This window comes from Anopheles aquasalis, chromosome 2 (genome assembly GCF_943734665.1).
Source record: "Anopheles aquasalis chromosome 2, idAnoAquaMG_Q_19, whole genome shotgun sequence".
In the NCBI taxonomy this organism is placed as follows: domain Eukaryota; kingdom Metazoa; phylum Arthropoda; class Insecta; order Diptera; family Culicidae; genus Anopheles; species Anopheles aquasalis.
The window spans coordinates 68103147-68120643 of NC_064877.1; the positions used below are offsets into that span (position 1 = coordinate 68103147).

The window sequence follows — 17497 nt, forward strand, 5'->3', positions numbered from 1 at the left end:
ATGTGCTGCGAACCCTGCCATTTTCCTGCTGGTGTCCAACGAATTGGATTTTCCTTCGGATTTGTGGCAGCAGCACAGTAGCCGAGACTACGAGAAGAACTCTTCTCATCAGACACCAGCGCAGGAGCTGCTGCCTACGTGCCACAGCAGTACACGGCGAAGGTCACTTGAATCAACTTGAATCTGGCGGCTTGTGACAACAGAGGCCCCCTTGTCCCCTTACAACCGCACAGCAACATGCTGCTAGCTGCTCATCCCAGTAACGCAAGCTGGCGAAAGAGGTGGCTAGCCAGTTATACTGTTGGGAGTGTGTGAGGATGTAAGAAACCAAAGACGACAATGGCTTCAAGTGCCTGCATATCTTATCATTTTTATTCTTCTTTTTGCTTCAAGGCAAAGGCATCCGGGAGACCATTAGCGAGACATTGCTGCGTAAAGGAGGGACATTGTAGCAGTTGGTGCAAGGATTGTTGCAGATTGCATCCTAGGAAAGTGGTCTCCCGTTTCATGCCGGATATCGGGTGCCAATTCCGCGTGGGATAGTAGTTTTCTCATAAATGGTTAAACTCCGCCTTTAGTCCGTGATATCCTTACTCGAGCTAGCAAGGGTGCAATGGAGTCGTCGAAAGTTAAACTATTTTAATAAACCCCTTGTTAAAACCCATCGGAAAAGAAGGAAAATTTGACCACTGTGACGAAAACGGATCATATATCCTTCAGTTCGACTGCCTGGATTACAGCTTTTTGTCCCAATTGGTTTTAATTTACTTAAAAGCCAGCTGGCAAGGACTGCTTACCTCGCGTTTCTTCTCGATTTCGTTGATTTTCACTTGATCAAACACATAGTGCTTCTGCCAGCAGCACCAGCGCCACCGATCGATTCGTTTACAGCACTATTGATCTCGCGAGATGCGTATCAAACCCGGCACCGGGGGGACCATATTGTATCGTGGCAGCAAACATGCTGCATGTTTCACCGCCGCCAAGCCAATTACCACAATTTGCGATACTACGGTTGAACGAGCGGCTGAGTGCTAGTCTGCGGCAATAAATATGGGTTTTCTACTGCTACCGGCTACTCCAAGTCGCAAGTGTTCCAACACTTTGCACGCGTGAAACCCATATGAAGAGACCGTTTTACTGCCTCAGTTTGCGATTGGAACGGTGACGGTATGGTATTCGTAGCCCGGACTGGTCGTGGCTTGCCTTTAGTACGCTGGATCGATGCACCGTTTTTGCTGCTGGCACTGCATGGCCGACATCACCGACGGACGACGATGCGTACGACGTTGCACAGTGGCATAATTATCGGGGGATGAAAATGGATTTCACACGTTTGCGCCTTCAACAAAAACACTTCAAATACTGCGATTTTAATACAAATAATTCAGAAACTGAGCAACTGAAACTCGAACTCGATGTGGCAACGATTCAAATTTCAAGCCACCTGTAACGTTAAACGATTCCTTATTACACTGCACTCGACGGTTAACGGTGGAAGCCTGGCACTTGTTGCCACGGTTGAAACCAGACTGGCCGTTCGTTCGGACTCGGGAGCACACACCTTCGCCTCCTTGCAGTGACGATCGGTCGCGACCTGGCGTATCGCACCGACACTCAACAATGAAACAATGCGTGGGCATGCGCACGTCTGCTTTGGGGGGAAACCCATGGCACCCATCGCACTAATGCCATCACCACAAGTGGCAAGCCAAACAAAAACAAAGCTCACAGGACCCTTTCTGCACCCCAACAACAGTCACTGGAGGCCGTGGCGAGGCCACAGGACTTCCTGCGCTAGCAAGCCCGATACCGACAAGACCACTCCGGCGAGTAGAGGGGGTATGATTTTCGCAGCGAGAGAGGCGGCGACGTTAAATTCCGAAAAAATGAAGATTAAAGTGTCCGCTACCTTCGGTGCCCTACCGTGGTACCGGTCACATATTCCCACTGCGGACGGTCCTGTTGGGAAATTAGGCACGATTGTGTACACATCCACCAAGTGACACAAAGCAGCGGAAGCTTTAGTCTGAGGCCTTATGGCCTTGGGCGGCCAAGAGTACGCCGACCGTGGGTCCCGTGCAGCCGGTTTGTAGAAACAATTTGTAATTATTTCCTTCCAATTTTGTAGGCTTACTGGCGACTAGGTGCGGGCTTTTTGCTCATAGGAGAAGAGCCATCTGGATTCCACAGAAGCATCGTTCGTACGCCCGTTCGTCAGTTAAAACAGGTTTCGGAATCAATGTCGATACCATCACGCTATCTTAATCTGGACTCAGTCTATGCTTTCGGAGGACGTAAACCCATCACTGGGACAACAGAGTGGTGCGTTGTGCAACATTGAGATCGTTATGCATCGCTTCTAGCTTCTCGTTATGTTGCCAATTTCTACTTTGTCCCGTCGTACGTTGGGTCAAATACCCTTTTTGTGCGAATCCTCTTCTTGAACGCAGATAATAGGATTGCGTCATTACTACTGGAGAGTAACTGATACTATAAACCTCCCAGGTATCCTCCCAGATTCATAGACAGCGAATTCCTGAGTGGATCAGATTCTTCCGGCTAAAGTATGACGCTGTGTTGGCTGCTATCGTACCCTAGCAGTTACCATTAGTATTCTCGGTCCCATATCTTGACCGTAGAATTAGTGAGAGTCTCGTATCGAATTCGTATTCTTTTTATCGCCTATTAACACGACATCTCCGGAGCAATAGCCCGTGTTTCTCGCTGTGAATCCAACGCAAAAACGCGTTCCGTCTCTGACTGAAGCTGAAGAGTGCTGGTGGAATTGCTTCAGGAGGCTCGGACACGTAATTTGAAGGATGAAACGCAGACAAAACTGTCAATCTCACAACCTCCATGCCGGTTGCCCTTCACCGCCAACCGACGGGATGATCCGTTTATGCGTCAACATGATTGACAAATGGTTGCCCGTCGACTACTGACTACTCCGACTACGCCCTTCTCGAAGCGGCTTCCCTTACGACCAACACGCCGCCGACAGCCACGCAACTGACACATTTCGATCAAACTTCTCTTCACCATTCCCCCGGGGCATAAACCACAGAACTTACGCCCATAACCCGTTCGCCGCGCCGATGATGCTGCTTCGCCCGAGACAACCGGCGGCCATTTAACCGCTGGTAGCCGGAGTGCTTGTTGAACTTTCTTCTGCCAACAACGAAGCAAGCGCAACAGCTGGTCCGATGGGCTTGTATTGGACCTACGGCGTTCGATTACGACGCTAATTCCGAAGCACTTTCCCGAAGCAAAGACCGCAAGCCGTCGCGCAACCTTTCTGCCTGCCGCAGCTCTAGCTGCGGAGCTGATGAGCAAACAATAAAAGAATAATGAAGATCCCCCCGAGAGGGACCGCGGAAGCGCTCTTTGCTCCCCCCCTCGGGAGGCAGAAAGTTTTTATTCAAACCACTTTCCCCCGCACAGTCCTGCCCCGGCGACGCTCAGCTGCACCAGCAGGCGCCACGGCTGTTGCTCTTGATCCAGCTGGCAAAGCGGGTCACTCGAGCGTACACACCGGGATAGTTGCGCTGCGCACACTCGTTACCCCACGAAACGACGCCAACAATCTGTTGCCTGGCCGTCGGTTCGATGGCAAGCTGGAGTGGTCCCCCGCTGTCACCCTGGCAGGAATCGCGGCCACCCTCCAGATACCCGGCACACAGCATCTTGTTGGTGATCTGGAATCGATAGTAGCCCGATCTCCGGCACTGCTGGTTCGTCAGGATGGGCACGGTCAGCTGCTGGAGCCGCTCGGAGAGCACACCTTCGCCAGTTCTGCCCCAACCCGTCACCGTGGCCATCCGCCCAGCGTAATCGTCGGTCACGCCGGTCGGTAGACAGATGGGCACACCGGTGCCGGCGATCGATGGACGTACCGGGCGCTGGAGCAGTAGCAGCGCCACGTCGTTGTTATTCCGTAGCGCCTGGTAGCGGTTCATGATGATGCGGGCCACTCGCCGGTGAATGGCGTCGGCGTTCAGCGTGACGATGTTCGGGCGGTTCAGGTATACGTCGACGGTGGCCGGCTTCAACCGGGCCACACAGTGTGCTGCCGTCAGGATGTAGCGATCGTTAATCAAGGTGCCACCGCAGAAGAAGCTGCCATTACGGAAGAGGGCCGCCATCCAGGGGTACAGTTGGATGTCGGTCGCATCGCCACCGATCACGCGCAACGCGTTCAAGGACGAGGCATCGGACGTAGCACCAACGCCGCCATCACCGAGACCGCAAGCTGGAGACGGAAAGGTGTCCAACACTTTATACGCCGATCGAAGGTAATCGGTGAACCGATGTGCGCGTGTGTTTGGGTCTACATTACCGTCACCCATTTGCCACTAACCACAAACAGGACATTCAGTGTCCTGGTTCTCCGTAGTAGTTTGCTGCTCCTGCTGCTGCTGTCGGGCCTTTCCGGTCCGTGTGCATTCAGTGCTCAGCAAACACAGCAACGCCACTGTAACAACTCGATAGCCGGACCGCACCAACAGCAGCATGTTCCCGTGCCGTGCCCGTTCTTCCTTTCTTCTTTCACGTCGTCGTCGTCGTCGTCGTCGTCGTCGTCGTGAGTATGCTGCACGTACACCGTTGCACCTCGAACTGGCGCAGAATGCACTTTCTTCCAGCAGATATAGTAGACGTTAACCTTTCCTGCTGCAGAGGAGTGCCTCCCGGGAATATGAGCGTGCAATACGCTCGAAAAGGGACAGAAATCTGGTTGACATTCCCACGCGAAAAGATTCTCTCAGTTTTTCGCCTTATTGCGGTAAGTAGTAGCACAAAATGTACCAGAAATTTGAAGCAAAGATAGAAGAGATCAAATGTGATATCATGGGCAACCCAAAAGACCCAAAACCATCGTCCATAGTGCGGCTTCGGGAACCAGTTTTCTTGTTTTCAACGCAATGGAGGTGCGAAAACGTGGGATTGTGTGTTGGGCTGTGATCATGCCCGGCCACCCCATCCAGTCCGCTAGCGGGTGTGGATTGTGCTCGATGCAGCATTTGTTGCTTTTCTTTTTTTTGCGGAGGCCCTCTCGAGGATTTCAGCCCCCCTTTGGTGTGATAAGAAACCTAATCCCCGAAGTAACATGGTGTGCCATACAAAGCAATGTTTACGGAAGTAGGGCAAACGGATGAGTTTCGATTATGTTTCTGGCAGGTTTACAGCCAGGAGTTACACTGATAGAGTGAACGAAGTTTAACTGTTATCGAAAGTGGTGTGTTTAAGATAAGGGTTTTTGCTAACTATGCTTAAGAACTTTGTCCAATTAATAATACGCTTTACAGCCATCGTTTAATGGAACAAAATCATCCCTTAACATCCCTTTCTCTCGAGAGGCGTAAGTCATGCGATGGGAGTATAAAAAAATGTAAAGGACATTTACGAGGACACGATGTCCGCGATATTGCCAATTTCACGCGCACATTATCCGCTTAACGTGTTAATCAGATTAATGTTTTCGAGTTGATTGCTGAAGTACAGCTTGAAGTGGTTTAAACTGGTTCAACAGTCTTCTGTTCACCGTCAGAGTTACATATGCCTTTAACGTATTACTATTACTTACGTTTTACATCGTAATTCGCGCGACTTACGTTTCGTTTAGTAGATATTCTTCTTTAATCTTAATTCGAAGCAATCTGATAACAAAGAAGATTTTTCTGTGGCTCGAAGTATCAATTACTGTCACTTTATGTTGTGATTGGCTTAAGATTACAACGTATGTATCTTTACGATGCAACAACGTATGTATCTTTACGATTTCAATCTTCACAATTCGTTTTGAAGCAGCATAAAGTAGAGTAATTGACTTTCTCATTAAGAAATGGTACAAACACATGCCATATTTTTGCACTGATGATACTAACACTTTGCTAATACAAACATAATCCAACCACTTGAAACATATGCTCCTGCGGCTCCAAAGGTTCATCACATCGTGCTCCAACCACATTGACAGCGGCATCACATTCGAAAGCTCGGCAAATTCTGTTCCGCTCGTGGCCACAATCAGTAATCCTTCGGGATGATTGTTTATCCTTTCTGTTATCGAATTCACTGAACCGTAAGCCCTTCATTTCAAATTCCTGAGCGTTTGCGTTTGTCTTGGTCTCATCACACAGATGTACACGAGGTAATCTTGCCGACATGACAGCAGCTATCGCAACCCCGTCTCTGTGATTCTGATTTAAATGCAAAGTCCCCATCAGCACCGGGCCATCCAGATGCCAAACCAGACGCTCTCACTCAATCGAGCTCACTTTCCGAGCCGACTCATCTCAATTTAAGTATCTTACCGAATAAAAGACGGCGTGGCTGGCAGCAGGCTGTATCGTTACCGGGGTTTTAGGGGTGAGGGGGGGTTCTTAAGCCAAGTATGGAAACTTTCAGCAAAATCCCCCCTGCCCCCTCTTCCATTCTCTCACCCTTGTCAAGGGCGGTCCTTTTTCTTCCTGCTGCTCCCGCTGAAGGTGAATTCGCAGAACTCGCGAAGCGAAAGGTGACTTTCGTTCAGGGTCGCCTATAAATCATCGGCAAACACTTTCGCGGCAGCCACCGAGGAGCAAGGACGCGACGAGAGAAGTGGTCGAGGGGCTGGAGGGGTGAGGACCGGGAAATAAATTAAATTCTGGCTGGCGGATGGCATCCGGTTACGGGTACGCGTGGGACCACAATCAATATCAATATCAGTGGCCCGGTGCAAAGTCAACCATTTTTCCCTTGTCTAGCGGGCCTGGACTATCTCAGCCTCCCTGTGGAGACCTGTGGCCAGTTTTGGTCCTAACGATCTTATAATTTAATTTGACCGTGAACCTCGACGTCCTGGCTCCTCTAGGACATGGCCAGCTACGTGCGAGTGTCCCGTCCCGTTCGGCTGCATAATTATGTGTAGAAGCTTCGGCCAATCTAAAAATGATGACCTTTCGACCAAAGTTGTCCCATTAAGAACGACTTTGGGAGGGATTGACGTGTGTTCGGTTTGTGTTTTATTGGCGCAACCAGCCAGCCCATCCCACCGGATCCTCAACTTATCTTACTCGATTAATTCCACGCTTAGCGGACAACTAAACAAACACCGCTTTCAGCTAACTCAGCGTCGGAAGTTCCCAAATTTTCTCGCTTACTCCTCACGCTCTGCTGCCGCTAATCCGGTCCGATGTACTGTGACAAAGTTTTCTTGCTGTGCTGGTGTACCAACGCGGCGGTCGTGACAAAAATCGCCCCCCGGGAAAAAGCATGTCCACCCGTCGAATGGCCTCCTGGCTCCTCACCCCCGCCCCGGTATGTACTTTCCGGATATTGTGAATGAAGACAGAAATCTGATCAAGCGGCTTATAGCCCGAGATACCATGCGGCGAATCTTAATGCTCTCAGTTCACCGGAAAATATGACCAGCGGGTGTCGAAAATCAGAGGAAAAAATACCATACATCACCATGGAGCGGACCCACACGCCGGACTGGCCCGATATGCCCGAGTCACGGCCCCAAATTGTGCGAAACATTCTTCTCAAAAAACCATTTTTGGCGTTCCTGTTCGGTGGAAATGCGGTGGACGACGGTGAGTGAGCGAATCTCGAGTCGCCTTTGCGACCGTTATCGGGAAAAACGGCAGTGAATGCGACACTGTAGGTGGCCTGATTAATGATGGTCACATTAGTCCAATGATGTTGTTATCAACTTTCCACGTTCGTTATCAGCGAACTTTCCCTTGGTGAGTAATTCACCGGAAAACCACAAAGGGGGGGCAGGAAACCGTTTTCGTTGTTCATCGTGACCAAAATACGAATCACGTTTAATCGAGCCTTTTGAGCGGGAGTTTTTTCTAGGGCCTCAGTGTATGCTACAGTAGGGCTTCTCTTTTTTTTAACTTTTTATCTCGTTTGTAAATACAACACTACGGGAGGATAGCTGAAGGTGAAAAAGCTGTTAAAGCAAACAAATGCAAATTAAATGCAAATAGAGAGAGCGTTATCGGAGTGCACATGTGATGAGCTCTTCTATGAGGAGTGAAGCTAATTGTAGAGGGTTCTTTTTTTTCAGTGGCTTCCAGCTGGTGCTTTCCAGGAAATCCTACATGATGATGTTGATGGTGGAAGGTGGCGCAAAGGATTCGCTTCGATACCTATCCCGATCCATTCAATATTTTAATCATCTCATCTCGTTATCCCAAACTGCAGACGTTAAGAGCTTTGTGACGACGGCAAGACAAGCGATAAATTCTTCATTAATCCTGCCACCATTACTCTAATTGGACTGTGGCATACCATTCCCTGGAAATCAGTCGAGGAGGAGTCAGTCGGGAGTGCGTGTCAATGAATGGCTAACAGGCTACCTCTCATTGGTCGTTGGTTTTTCCTTCAACAAGTGGCCATCCCGGAAGCAACTGCTACGTCGGATGGTTGCGTGAAAGAACAAGGGAAGCCTCATCCTCTTCTGTTGATGGTGCTTGTCCCACCTGTCACCTCCTAACACACGTTACGTATGATATAACCCCCTAAAGCCCATTCACACACCATCGCCAGCATAATAATGTGACCAGCAAGCATCTCAAAGCATGTTCCCAAAGCATGAAGCCAACTCTTTTTTTCCCACTCTGCAGACCAAACGTCGTCGAAACACGTGCCACCACCACCGCCACCAAGTTCATTTATTACCATTTCCGAAATGATGCCCACATTTTCGTGGCCATTTATAAGCCCCATGCCCAACACGAACGCTTACCGCCAATCCAGTGCGGTGCGGTGGAGCAGTTGAACAACGGCAGCGACCAAGCGGTAGGTCAGGCGAAAATCGATATTTTTCACGCACTCACACCTTTCTCACGCACTCGCGGAGGGCGCACGCGGTTGGGGCCGGTGCCAATGATTTGGGTATGCCCATCACAGACCCACGAACGGGACGCTACTGATAGCGAAAGGTTATCGACGAATGGTTTTGCGGAAAATGCTTTCCTTGCATGGGTGCGTGCGATTCGGGCCAATGAGTGGTCACGCGCCTTCAACATCTCTAGCGCTGCCCGAAAGGAGAGCCACTCTTATGCCACGAGGATGGACGGGAACTCATTGCCGTTCCGGCGTGCCCAGCATTCACGTGTACGGTTCGGGAAAGGAAAAACCGAACGATGCTTCACCTATTGCTTAAAAAATGTGCCATCGCCACGCTTGTAGTGTAAACGTTGTGGCATATTACATATTTTATGCTGGTGCTGCTCTTTATGAGCCTCAGGGGAAACAGCAACACACGGTTTAGCTGTTAGGTTGCTGTTGCTGCTGCATTGGTGATGTTGCTGGTCCTTCGCGAAGGATTGCAGCCGACGAAGAAGAATCAGACTTGCCAAATGGCATTGAGCGTCCGGTCATTATGGGATGGCAGAGTAGCTCATCCGAAGCATTATAGCACGCTGTGGCCACTGTTGGATGGAAGAAAAACATATGCAGTTACTGTGAAATGTTGGCTTGATTAAACATGGTCGATCGTTGAATATTTATGTGGTCAAATTAATGTTGTTCCAGTTTTTAAACAAATCATTTTTTGTGTTTAATACATTTGTTTTATTTATTGAATTTTTAAAGCAACAATCTTCTGATTTACGGTCTAATTCAATCACCTTTCGAATTCAGAAGGTTAGAATGTTCTGGTAAAGGTTAAGGAGATCAGTTAAGGATATTGGTAAGACATGTTTTTTCTCCATAGATTATTATCAACAAACTTCATCATCTATGATTGAATATCATTCTAACGCTATGTCTTCGAAAAGGAAGGTAACATTTTCCAAATAATCTTCAAAGAAAACTCCTTCCTGTCAATATTTTTCTGAAAACATGAAAGGAGAACATACCAAAACCTACCTTTGACCCTACTGGATCGGTATATAAGATAAGGAAAAATGTTGCGCATCGCCTTTACTGTATTTAGGGTCAAATGTTCTTTCCAATTAGTTAATCACTTTTCAACGTCACCTCTTTCACCTTGCAGCTTTTTTATAAACGTCTATTTTCATTTAAATTTAATGATGATCTAGAATATATCAGTAGTTTTGCGGTGAATAGTATATTCGCCAGCTACGCTTCAACACTTGCAGTTCTGAAGGACAGTTCTGGGTGTTGATTTAATTTACCAACACCGTGCTAATGTGTGACATGTCGCGTGTGACACGGGTTCGAATGATGGATGATAATATCAGCATCGTTGTGCAATAATTTGACTGCGTGAGTTATTGGCTCTATAGCTGCTAGTAATGATACCGCGACAAACATAATTGAATAACTCTGTTTACCTATGACACCAAGAGGAGTGATTTATAAATTTAACACATTTTGGAATGCTCACAGATTATGGATTCCAAAGAATAGAAGCATCGAAAAATACAGTCTCCCCCATTAATAAAATACATATTTTTTGAATCACTTCCACGCTGTGCAGCTCGTGAAAGATAGCTGAAATAACCCGTGTTGAATTTGGAGTAACATAAAAGCTCACTTCAACAGCTTTGCGAAGCTTTTGCGGCTTTCACCAAAATGGGGGCGCCTTGAAAAAATAGGTCAACATAAAATCGGGAATCGTTTTAATACGTTTTAACTCCTTTTTATTTAACGTTTTTTTTTACTCAACCACTTAACTAAGCAATATTAATACTTATAATACCATCACCATTTCACGGTTCAGCTGACGGAGAAATGATACTCAATTCCGCAAGCAACAGGTGGACAAGCATTGCCGTAGTGCACGAAATGCTCTTCCCGAAATATAAAATGAATAAATAATTCAAGAGTCCACCGCAGCTGCCCTCCATCCATTGCATTCGTGTACTTCAAGGTACTTCTCCTAATACGTAGAACCACTTATTGAGCCTCTCTCCCGCCTTGCATTACATGCACACGCGCCCACTCCCCTGGAGCATCATCGAAATGTTTTGAAGATTTGCGCTCCGCTCGAGTGCCATCGATACGCTCCGGTTGATCCGCGATTGACCGGCAAACCCCCCCGGTCGATTCAAACCTGGCTCAACACAACATTGCGCGCCATCCCTCTCAGCTCAGCGAGTACGAGCCGCTCGAGCCGCTGCTCGTCGCCAGAGGAAATCCATTAGCGAACCCGAACATTGCTGGCCCGCGGTCGCACGCGAACGCCGTCACCGAACGCGAAAGCTTCTCAACCCGGGCACGGCGCGGCAGCGGCACTCGACGGAACAAACACAAACCGTTCGGAAGTCAGCTCGAACGGACGTGTCCGTAGTACGATCAACACGCGGGAGCAGCAGCAGCAGCAGCAGCAGCAACAGCATCTCGAAATCAACCGGCTCGGCGGAGGGAATCCACTCGACGAGTAATTGTTATCTCCTTATTCTTCGCTCGGTCGTGCTCTCTCTCTCTCTCTCTCTGTCTCTCGATCTCTATCTCTCTGTCCGTCTCGTGTGTGTTCGTCGAGTGCAACGTGCGCAGCGTCGTCTTCGTTGTCGTCCTCTGTCGGCCAGCGAGACGTGACGAAGGGAATTTGTTATTATTTTGATTACTTTGCATCAAAGCGAAATCCGGCGCACGTGCAATTGCACATCCCTGCCTGCATACCGTGGTGTTTGGCGGCGCACACCGAACCGCGTTTCGACGCGTTCGCTTCCGCGGATGCTTCGGGGGCAGAGTGCGCACCATTCGAGGCAAACTGTGTCAAAGGTAATGTGCGAGTGATCCGGTCCGGTGGTCCGGCGGAAGTGGTGGCAACAGTGCAAGTGAATGCACCCAAAACGAATGCAGTGAGCAGAAGCAGAAAGTGGAAATCCCGTGGCAACGAGTCCTCTTCGCGCTCGAGTTTGAGGTGCATACTGCAGGGGTGCAGGGGCGCTCCTGTATGTGATCTTGCGTGTTGTGGCATTTCGGGCTGCTGATTGTTGTGAGTGGTGGTGTCCCAATACTGCTAGTGTGTTGGAGAGAAAGAAATGCCCGTGTTGTGAACAGTGAACCGATCATCATCATCATCATCAGCTGCAAGTGACCAGCTTGGCTGAGAAGTTCGGTGAGATAGTTTTCGTTTTTTTTAATGATTTTACTTAAATTCTTAGGCATCTTTACGCCGCCTAGATGCTGCGCAAATGACAATGATCCGTTGAGACGACGATCACGGCTACTGGGTAGCACATGACTCTATCCAGAGGGTATCTAGGAGGGTGGCTAGGGTCGCTCGCGAATGTAAACACAGTGCTGCATCACTTGTTTGTCCTATCTCGCGGCATCTAGGAGTGTGTGGCAAGGGGGGGTGCTTGTGGCCAAACCAAACCTTTCGCCCGAGGCACTGTAGCTCGTAGCGTAATCCAGCAACGAAGAAACCGCACAGAGTTGAACTCTGTTTGTTTGCTGCTCTAAACCGCACCACAAGGCAGCGCACAGTGGAAGGCTTTCTCGAATGTGGCGAGCTGATATGGGAACGCTAGCGAGCTACCGATGCGTACGAGCGCAAGGTTTTTTGGCGAACAAATTTATTGTGACCCACGACGACAGTAGCCGGCAGCAGAGAAAGGCACGGTTGCCATTTTGCGACGATCGCCACCACCACCACCAGCACGTCCCGGCAGCTAATGGGGAGGGTGCCATTGTTTGTGACGACCACAACAACCGCGAATAAGGCCATCACTGCCACCTTCCCTGTCTCCTTCTTTCCCGTTATCGCGAGGCGGTATCCGTTAGAAATCAGCTGTGCGATTTGGGTCTCCTCTTTGGCCTTTGGTTGTCGACTGTGTGTGCGCGCGTGTGGTAGTGAATGGGGTGAACGTGACGAAATTTTTGGGATCTTATCAACCGGAACGGCCATCACCAACCAGTAGCATAGCGATCGAATGACGATATTCGCAGTGTGTCAAGTAAGGGTGTAAAGACATTGTGAAGCACACACATAACAGGCACACACCTATAGCACCTCTTGTCACTCTACCCGCTATGATCGCGCTCTGCGGATATTGTTGTTGACGTTGACAATTTGGATGGCCGATGAGTGAGTAACACAACTGCTGTTGTTGTTGTTGGTCCGCGATGGTATTAACCATGCGTCACTGACACGGGGACAAGGTAGTGCAAATTTGTCCAAGCCAACTGTGTTTTGCGTTGCGTTGCCGCGTGAGCCACGGAATATGACCGGAAGAGAAGGGCTACAGGAGGTTGAAAGTGTGAAACACCGATCGTGGATCGCGTCAGTGCGTTACAATCAGTGAATCCTCGTTCTCTCTCGTTTGGGAAAAGCCAGATGTGACTTGGCGCCAGATCAGACCAGAACACCAAAAGTCCAGTCATCCCCCCAGATCACACACCAGACGACGGACTGCTTCTGGCTGCTGCTATCATCTGTTGCAGTTCGTGTGTAAGGTTTTGTTAGACAACGACACGAGGGCGTGCACACGCCTCCCGTTGCAATCTCTGGTCGTCTGGTCTTTTATCATTCCGCGGCAATCACCTTCAGCGCTTTATATTTTTTATTGCTCTGATAATAAAAGGCAGAGGGTATATATATATTTGAGACTTTGATAATCATTCCTGAAAGTCATTGCCGCTTGTGCAAGGAGCGCGTGTTGACATGTTTAGCCCTCCCTCTCGAGGGCTGCTGCTGCTGCTGCGGTCACATCCCTGGCCTCATCTCGTAAAAGGGCTACCAGCTCTCTCTCTCTCTCTCTGTTTGCTGGGATCAGGGAGTAAAAACCTTCATTGTTCCGCCTCGAACTGCTTCAAGCGTTGCGGCCAAATGTTAGTTAATTGTTCACTAATGTACTACGCAGTGCACTGCTTCTCGAACAACCCCCAAAAATAGTTACCAAGGTCGGATCTCCCGGTCGGCTACCGAAAAACGGGTCAGTGGTTTCTAGTTGAACCGATTATGTAAATTCAAGTCACTCCGAACTGACCGGGTACCAGGGTTTACTACGCGTGTTGACCAGGACCCTCTGCCCTCTTCCCCGCCAAACCAATTACCATTCCCTCGTCCCGGTGGATCGTTTTTTTTTCTTTCTTTATGTGAGTGTGAAAGTGGCGAACGATGATTTCGGTCAATATTGTTGTGATTCGGCCGGTCTCCGGCGGTGGTTGATGCGACACTTCCTTTCGTGAAGGACATTTACCGCGAAAACGTCATCACCCAGGGACGGACGGGTCCGTTTGCTGTTTGCTTTTGCGAGCGCTGACCAAACGAAATGACTTAACGAGAAACGATTCAACGACGGACCGACGGTAGTAAAGATGACAAAATGATTGTTGATTGCGACTACGCGTGCCACGCCGGGTGTTGCGACAGACCAAAAGGCTTGGCCGGTGCTCTGCTCGCAACGAAACACGAATCTTGACCTTCACCAACATCAATCCGGCAGTTCGTCTGTGTATGCAACTTTCAACCCGTTCATGTTCATGCCACGCACAGTCTCGCGGTCCCGCGGACGGCGGCTCGCTTGATGATCTTCGACACTGACCTTAGGCAGCTGAAGGGTCCCTTCAGTCTAAGCCCTTCCAAAATCCGTGCTTCCGCTTTGCGACCAGCGCACCAGCACCGTGAACCCAAACGCAATGCCCCTCGCAGAACAGCTCTGGCGCACGAGTGAAATTCAAGTTTCGTCCGAAATCTCATCGGAACCTCGATTCGCACGGTAAACAGGTTTTGTCGGCGACGACGACGACGACGACGACAACGACGGCGTTGTGTTTCGGGGTGATTGTTGGAGTTTCTGCCCATTTTTGTAGGCTTTTTTTTTGTTGTTGGTGGTTGCTTGGTCGGACCTCGAACCCGCCACCGGCTTGGGAGCTTCAAGGATAGTGGCCCCTTCACGCTCGCTCGTGGCTTCTTCGCGCCCGGTCTCGACGCGACTCGACGACATTGGGGCGGGATTTTCGAGGGCGGAACGACGCTCGAGACCGATGCGAGCAGCTTATGTCACACAGTTTTCAGTTGCTTTCCCCGTTGATCGGTTATGAATTCTATTATAGTTTTATGCAAATCGTAAGCCTGACTGGCTGACCGCGGTCGCAGATCTTGCCGCAGTTCGTGACATTAATGCTTTTTTGTGTATTTTGTTCACCCGTTGTTGGTTTTCAGCCGGCTTCTTATTCTGCCATAATCCAATACCGATCGGTTGGCAAATATTCTGCGTTTTTTCGAAGGGAGGTTCATCATTTTTTAGACCCATTTTTCTGGCTGTTAGGTGTGGCAAATACCGATGCCACTACAGAGCCGATCTCACACAAATCTTTCTCTTTCGAATCAGATTACACTACAGGATAGAGAGGAACATTCTAACCAGAACAAGAATACCGCCGAGAATGGGTTGAAATGTCTAACAGCTAGGCTGGCCGGGGCGCCATTCTAGTTGGTTGGCTTTTATATAACTTCACTCAGCGCGTTAGCGCTCGGTCGCTAATTGCGCCAGTCCTGAGCTGAGTAGTACGGGAGTATCGAGCCGGACCCGTTCTTTCTAAAACACCCAACGTTCACTGCGCTACGAACTCCCGATGCACGATTCGATTCCATTTGCAGTCGACCGGACCCACGCTAGGTGTCTGGTTTTGCATAACCGCATAATGAAGCGCTTTGTGAGTTTCTGGATTGTTCCTCCGCGCACCTATCCGCACACTCCAATTACCAGACCGCACACACCAGGCATCTGCTCCAGCGGGATCATACGTATCTGAGTGTGATCTGAGGGCTCGGTTTGCGTTCTCATGCCGTCCCGTGTGCTCGACCTGATTGTATAATTCTACACTGCACGAGAATTGTTAAAACTTTGCAAACGAACTGCCAATACTTGGATCAGGGACTAATCTCTCAGGTTTGTTATAAAATACTACGATCCGTTTTGTTTTCTTTATCCACAAGCATCTACAATGCAATGTGGAGAGTTGATCTTGTATTACGTCCGTTTTTTTTGGTTCAAGTATTGCAACAAATTGAATGTAATCCCGGTTCCAAGACCTTCAGCTCTCGGAGCTAGGCACCTCACCTCAAGTGGCACCTTTTCCCCTCGAACCAATACCAATATAAGCGGATATTCGTTTTTGGAGAAGGGCACTCGAGTGGGTTTTGTTTCCTTTTTTTTCGCAGACAATCCACCGAAATTCTGCGAAACTTCGATTCGTCCGGCCCTGCCTTCGTGGCTTCGTCTTCAAAGGAAATACTTTTCGTTTGCGAATCGCAGTTTGCGCTCTTTGCCATCCATCGCTCGAACATACCTCTTGCATCCCTTGTCCCAAGTGTCTGTTGCTTACTAAAAATTCGCTTTTCTCTCCCGTTCCAGTACCAGAGCGGTTCCACGTAAGAGACCAGAAAACAAAACGACGTGCGGCCGGGAACATCATCTCAATCACTGCTCGCGCGTGTACCAGTGTCCGGCTTCAGCGCCGCAAAACTAGCGTCCGACAAACGAACGAGGACCTCTTATCGCCCACCAGGCCGGCCCATCGACGCTTCGACCGACCGATCGACCGTCGAGTGATTGATTTATTTGCGAGGTAATAATAATTGTTTACTAAGGCGCACATGCAACGCGAGGGCCCGGCTTTCCTCGGGCCCGAACCATGGAGGGTTCCATGACGCATCAGCTCTCCCTCGCCGGATCCCGGTCCCTGTTCCACTGATACTGCGATGCGAGGTACGCGCCGCACTGTATGTGTGGGTTGCTCCGTCGGTTCATTAATCTAATTGCATTTGCGCAAACACTCCACTCCTCCGCGTCCTCGTGCAATCCTCACATCAGCTGCGTCCTATGGCAGCGTTTGCACGCGACCAACCAACCATCGCGCCCGGCGAGACACGCGAGAACCGGGGACAGATCAGAAAACAGATGATTGCTATCGAGGAATTGTTTCGTTTCATGTCATTCCATTGTGCATCTTTCGCCATCTGCATTCGGTGGCCGAAGGTGACGAAGGTCATGGATGCCAGGAGTGGACAGATAGTGTGGCATCGCTCCGAGGGGGCAGAAGGAAGATTAAGGAAGACGGCCCTGTCTGCCCTGTAACCTAATCTCACCCATGGCTTGATCTGATCGTCTTCTGCACACAACACGACACAAAGCGAACCCCGGGACCCGGGGAAGGACAGATTACTGAGGTGGCTTGGTTCAACGCGTTCATTGCGCCCACGATGCATGCACTTGCTGTCAACGGTGGCTGGTGCAGCTGCAGTCCGTGCTGCCCTTTGTTTAGCCCAAGGGGGGGGTGGAGTGTCATTCACATTTTATTTCCTTGGCGGTCTGGTGCGCTGATGCGCCGGGCAATAAAAGACCGTGCTCGCCGCTACGATGCGCCATTACCACACACCGACTGGTGACCGCGATGGGATCTGTGTACTCTGTTCCCGAGCTTCCAGAACATTGCTTCCGAGATGTCAACCCGTGGCCGTACTTGGCCCATCAACCACCACCGACTGCGTGCTGGTCACGACGGTTGGAACGCATTGGAAGACAACGACGAAAATGCCCTTTCGATTGTCAGCTCGTTGGCCACACGGAAATGTGGT

The 17497-nt window shown here is 49.7% G+C and overlaps 3 protein-coding genes across 12 annotated transcripts in view; 1 reads left to right on the forward strand and 2 right to left on the reverse strand.

Annotated features, from left to right (window-relative positions):
• Nucleotides 1-8785, reverse strand: part of LOC126572020 (synaptotagmin-1) — a 14209-nt gene extending 5424 nt beyond the window's left edge. For 2 of the 3 annotated variants that reach the window (XM_050231018.1, XM_050231016.1), the window contains exon 1: nt 798-1513. The gene's annotated coding sequence lies outside the window, so the exon portion shown is untranslated. Of the gene's footprint in view, nt 1-797; nt 1514-8740 lie in introns of those variants that run through there. The other variant, XM_050231017.1, reaches the window with a different exon arrangement.
• LOC126572022 (trypsin-like) lies at nt 3445-11310 on the reverse strand. Its single transcript, XM_050231019.1, has 3 exons — nt 11264-11310; nt 4361-4498; nt 3445-4252 (listed from the first exon to the last, which is right to left on the reverse strand). Exons 1-3 carry the CDS (start codon nt 11301-11303, stop codon nt 3462-3464), a joined length of 969 nt encoding a protein of 322 aa, XP_050086976.1. The 5' UTR covers nt 11304-11310; the 3' UTR covers nt 3445-3461.
• Nucleotides 11229-17497, forward strand: part of LOC126572017 (dual 3',5'-cyclic-AMP and -GMP phosphodiesterase 11-like) — a 57342-nt gene continuing 51073 nt past the window's right edge. For 4 of the 8 annotated variants that reach the window (XM_050231001.1, XM_050231012.1, XM_050231013.1 and 1 more), the window contains exons 1-2: nt 11507-12028; nt 16275-16488. The gene's annotated coding sequence lies outside the window, so the exon portion shown is untranslated. Of the gene's footprint in view, nt 11345-11505; nt 12029-16274; nt 16489-17497 lie in introns of those variants that run through there. The other 4 variants (XM_050231003.1, XM_050231014.1, XM_050231011.1 and 1 more) reach the window with 4 other exon arrangements.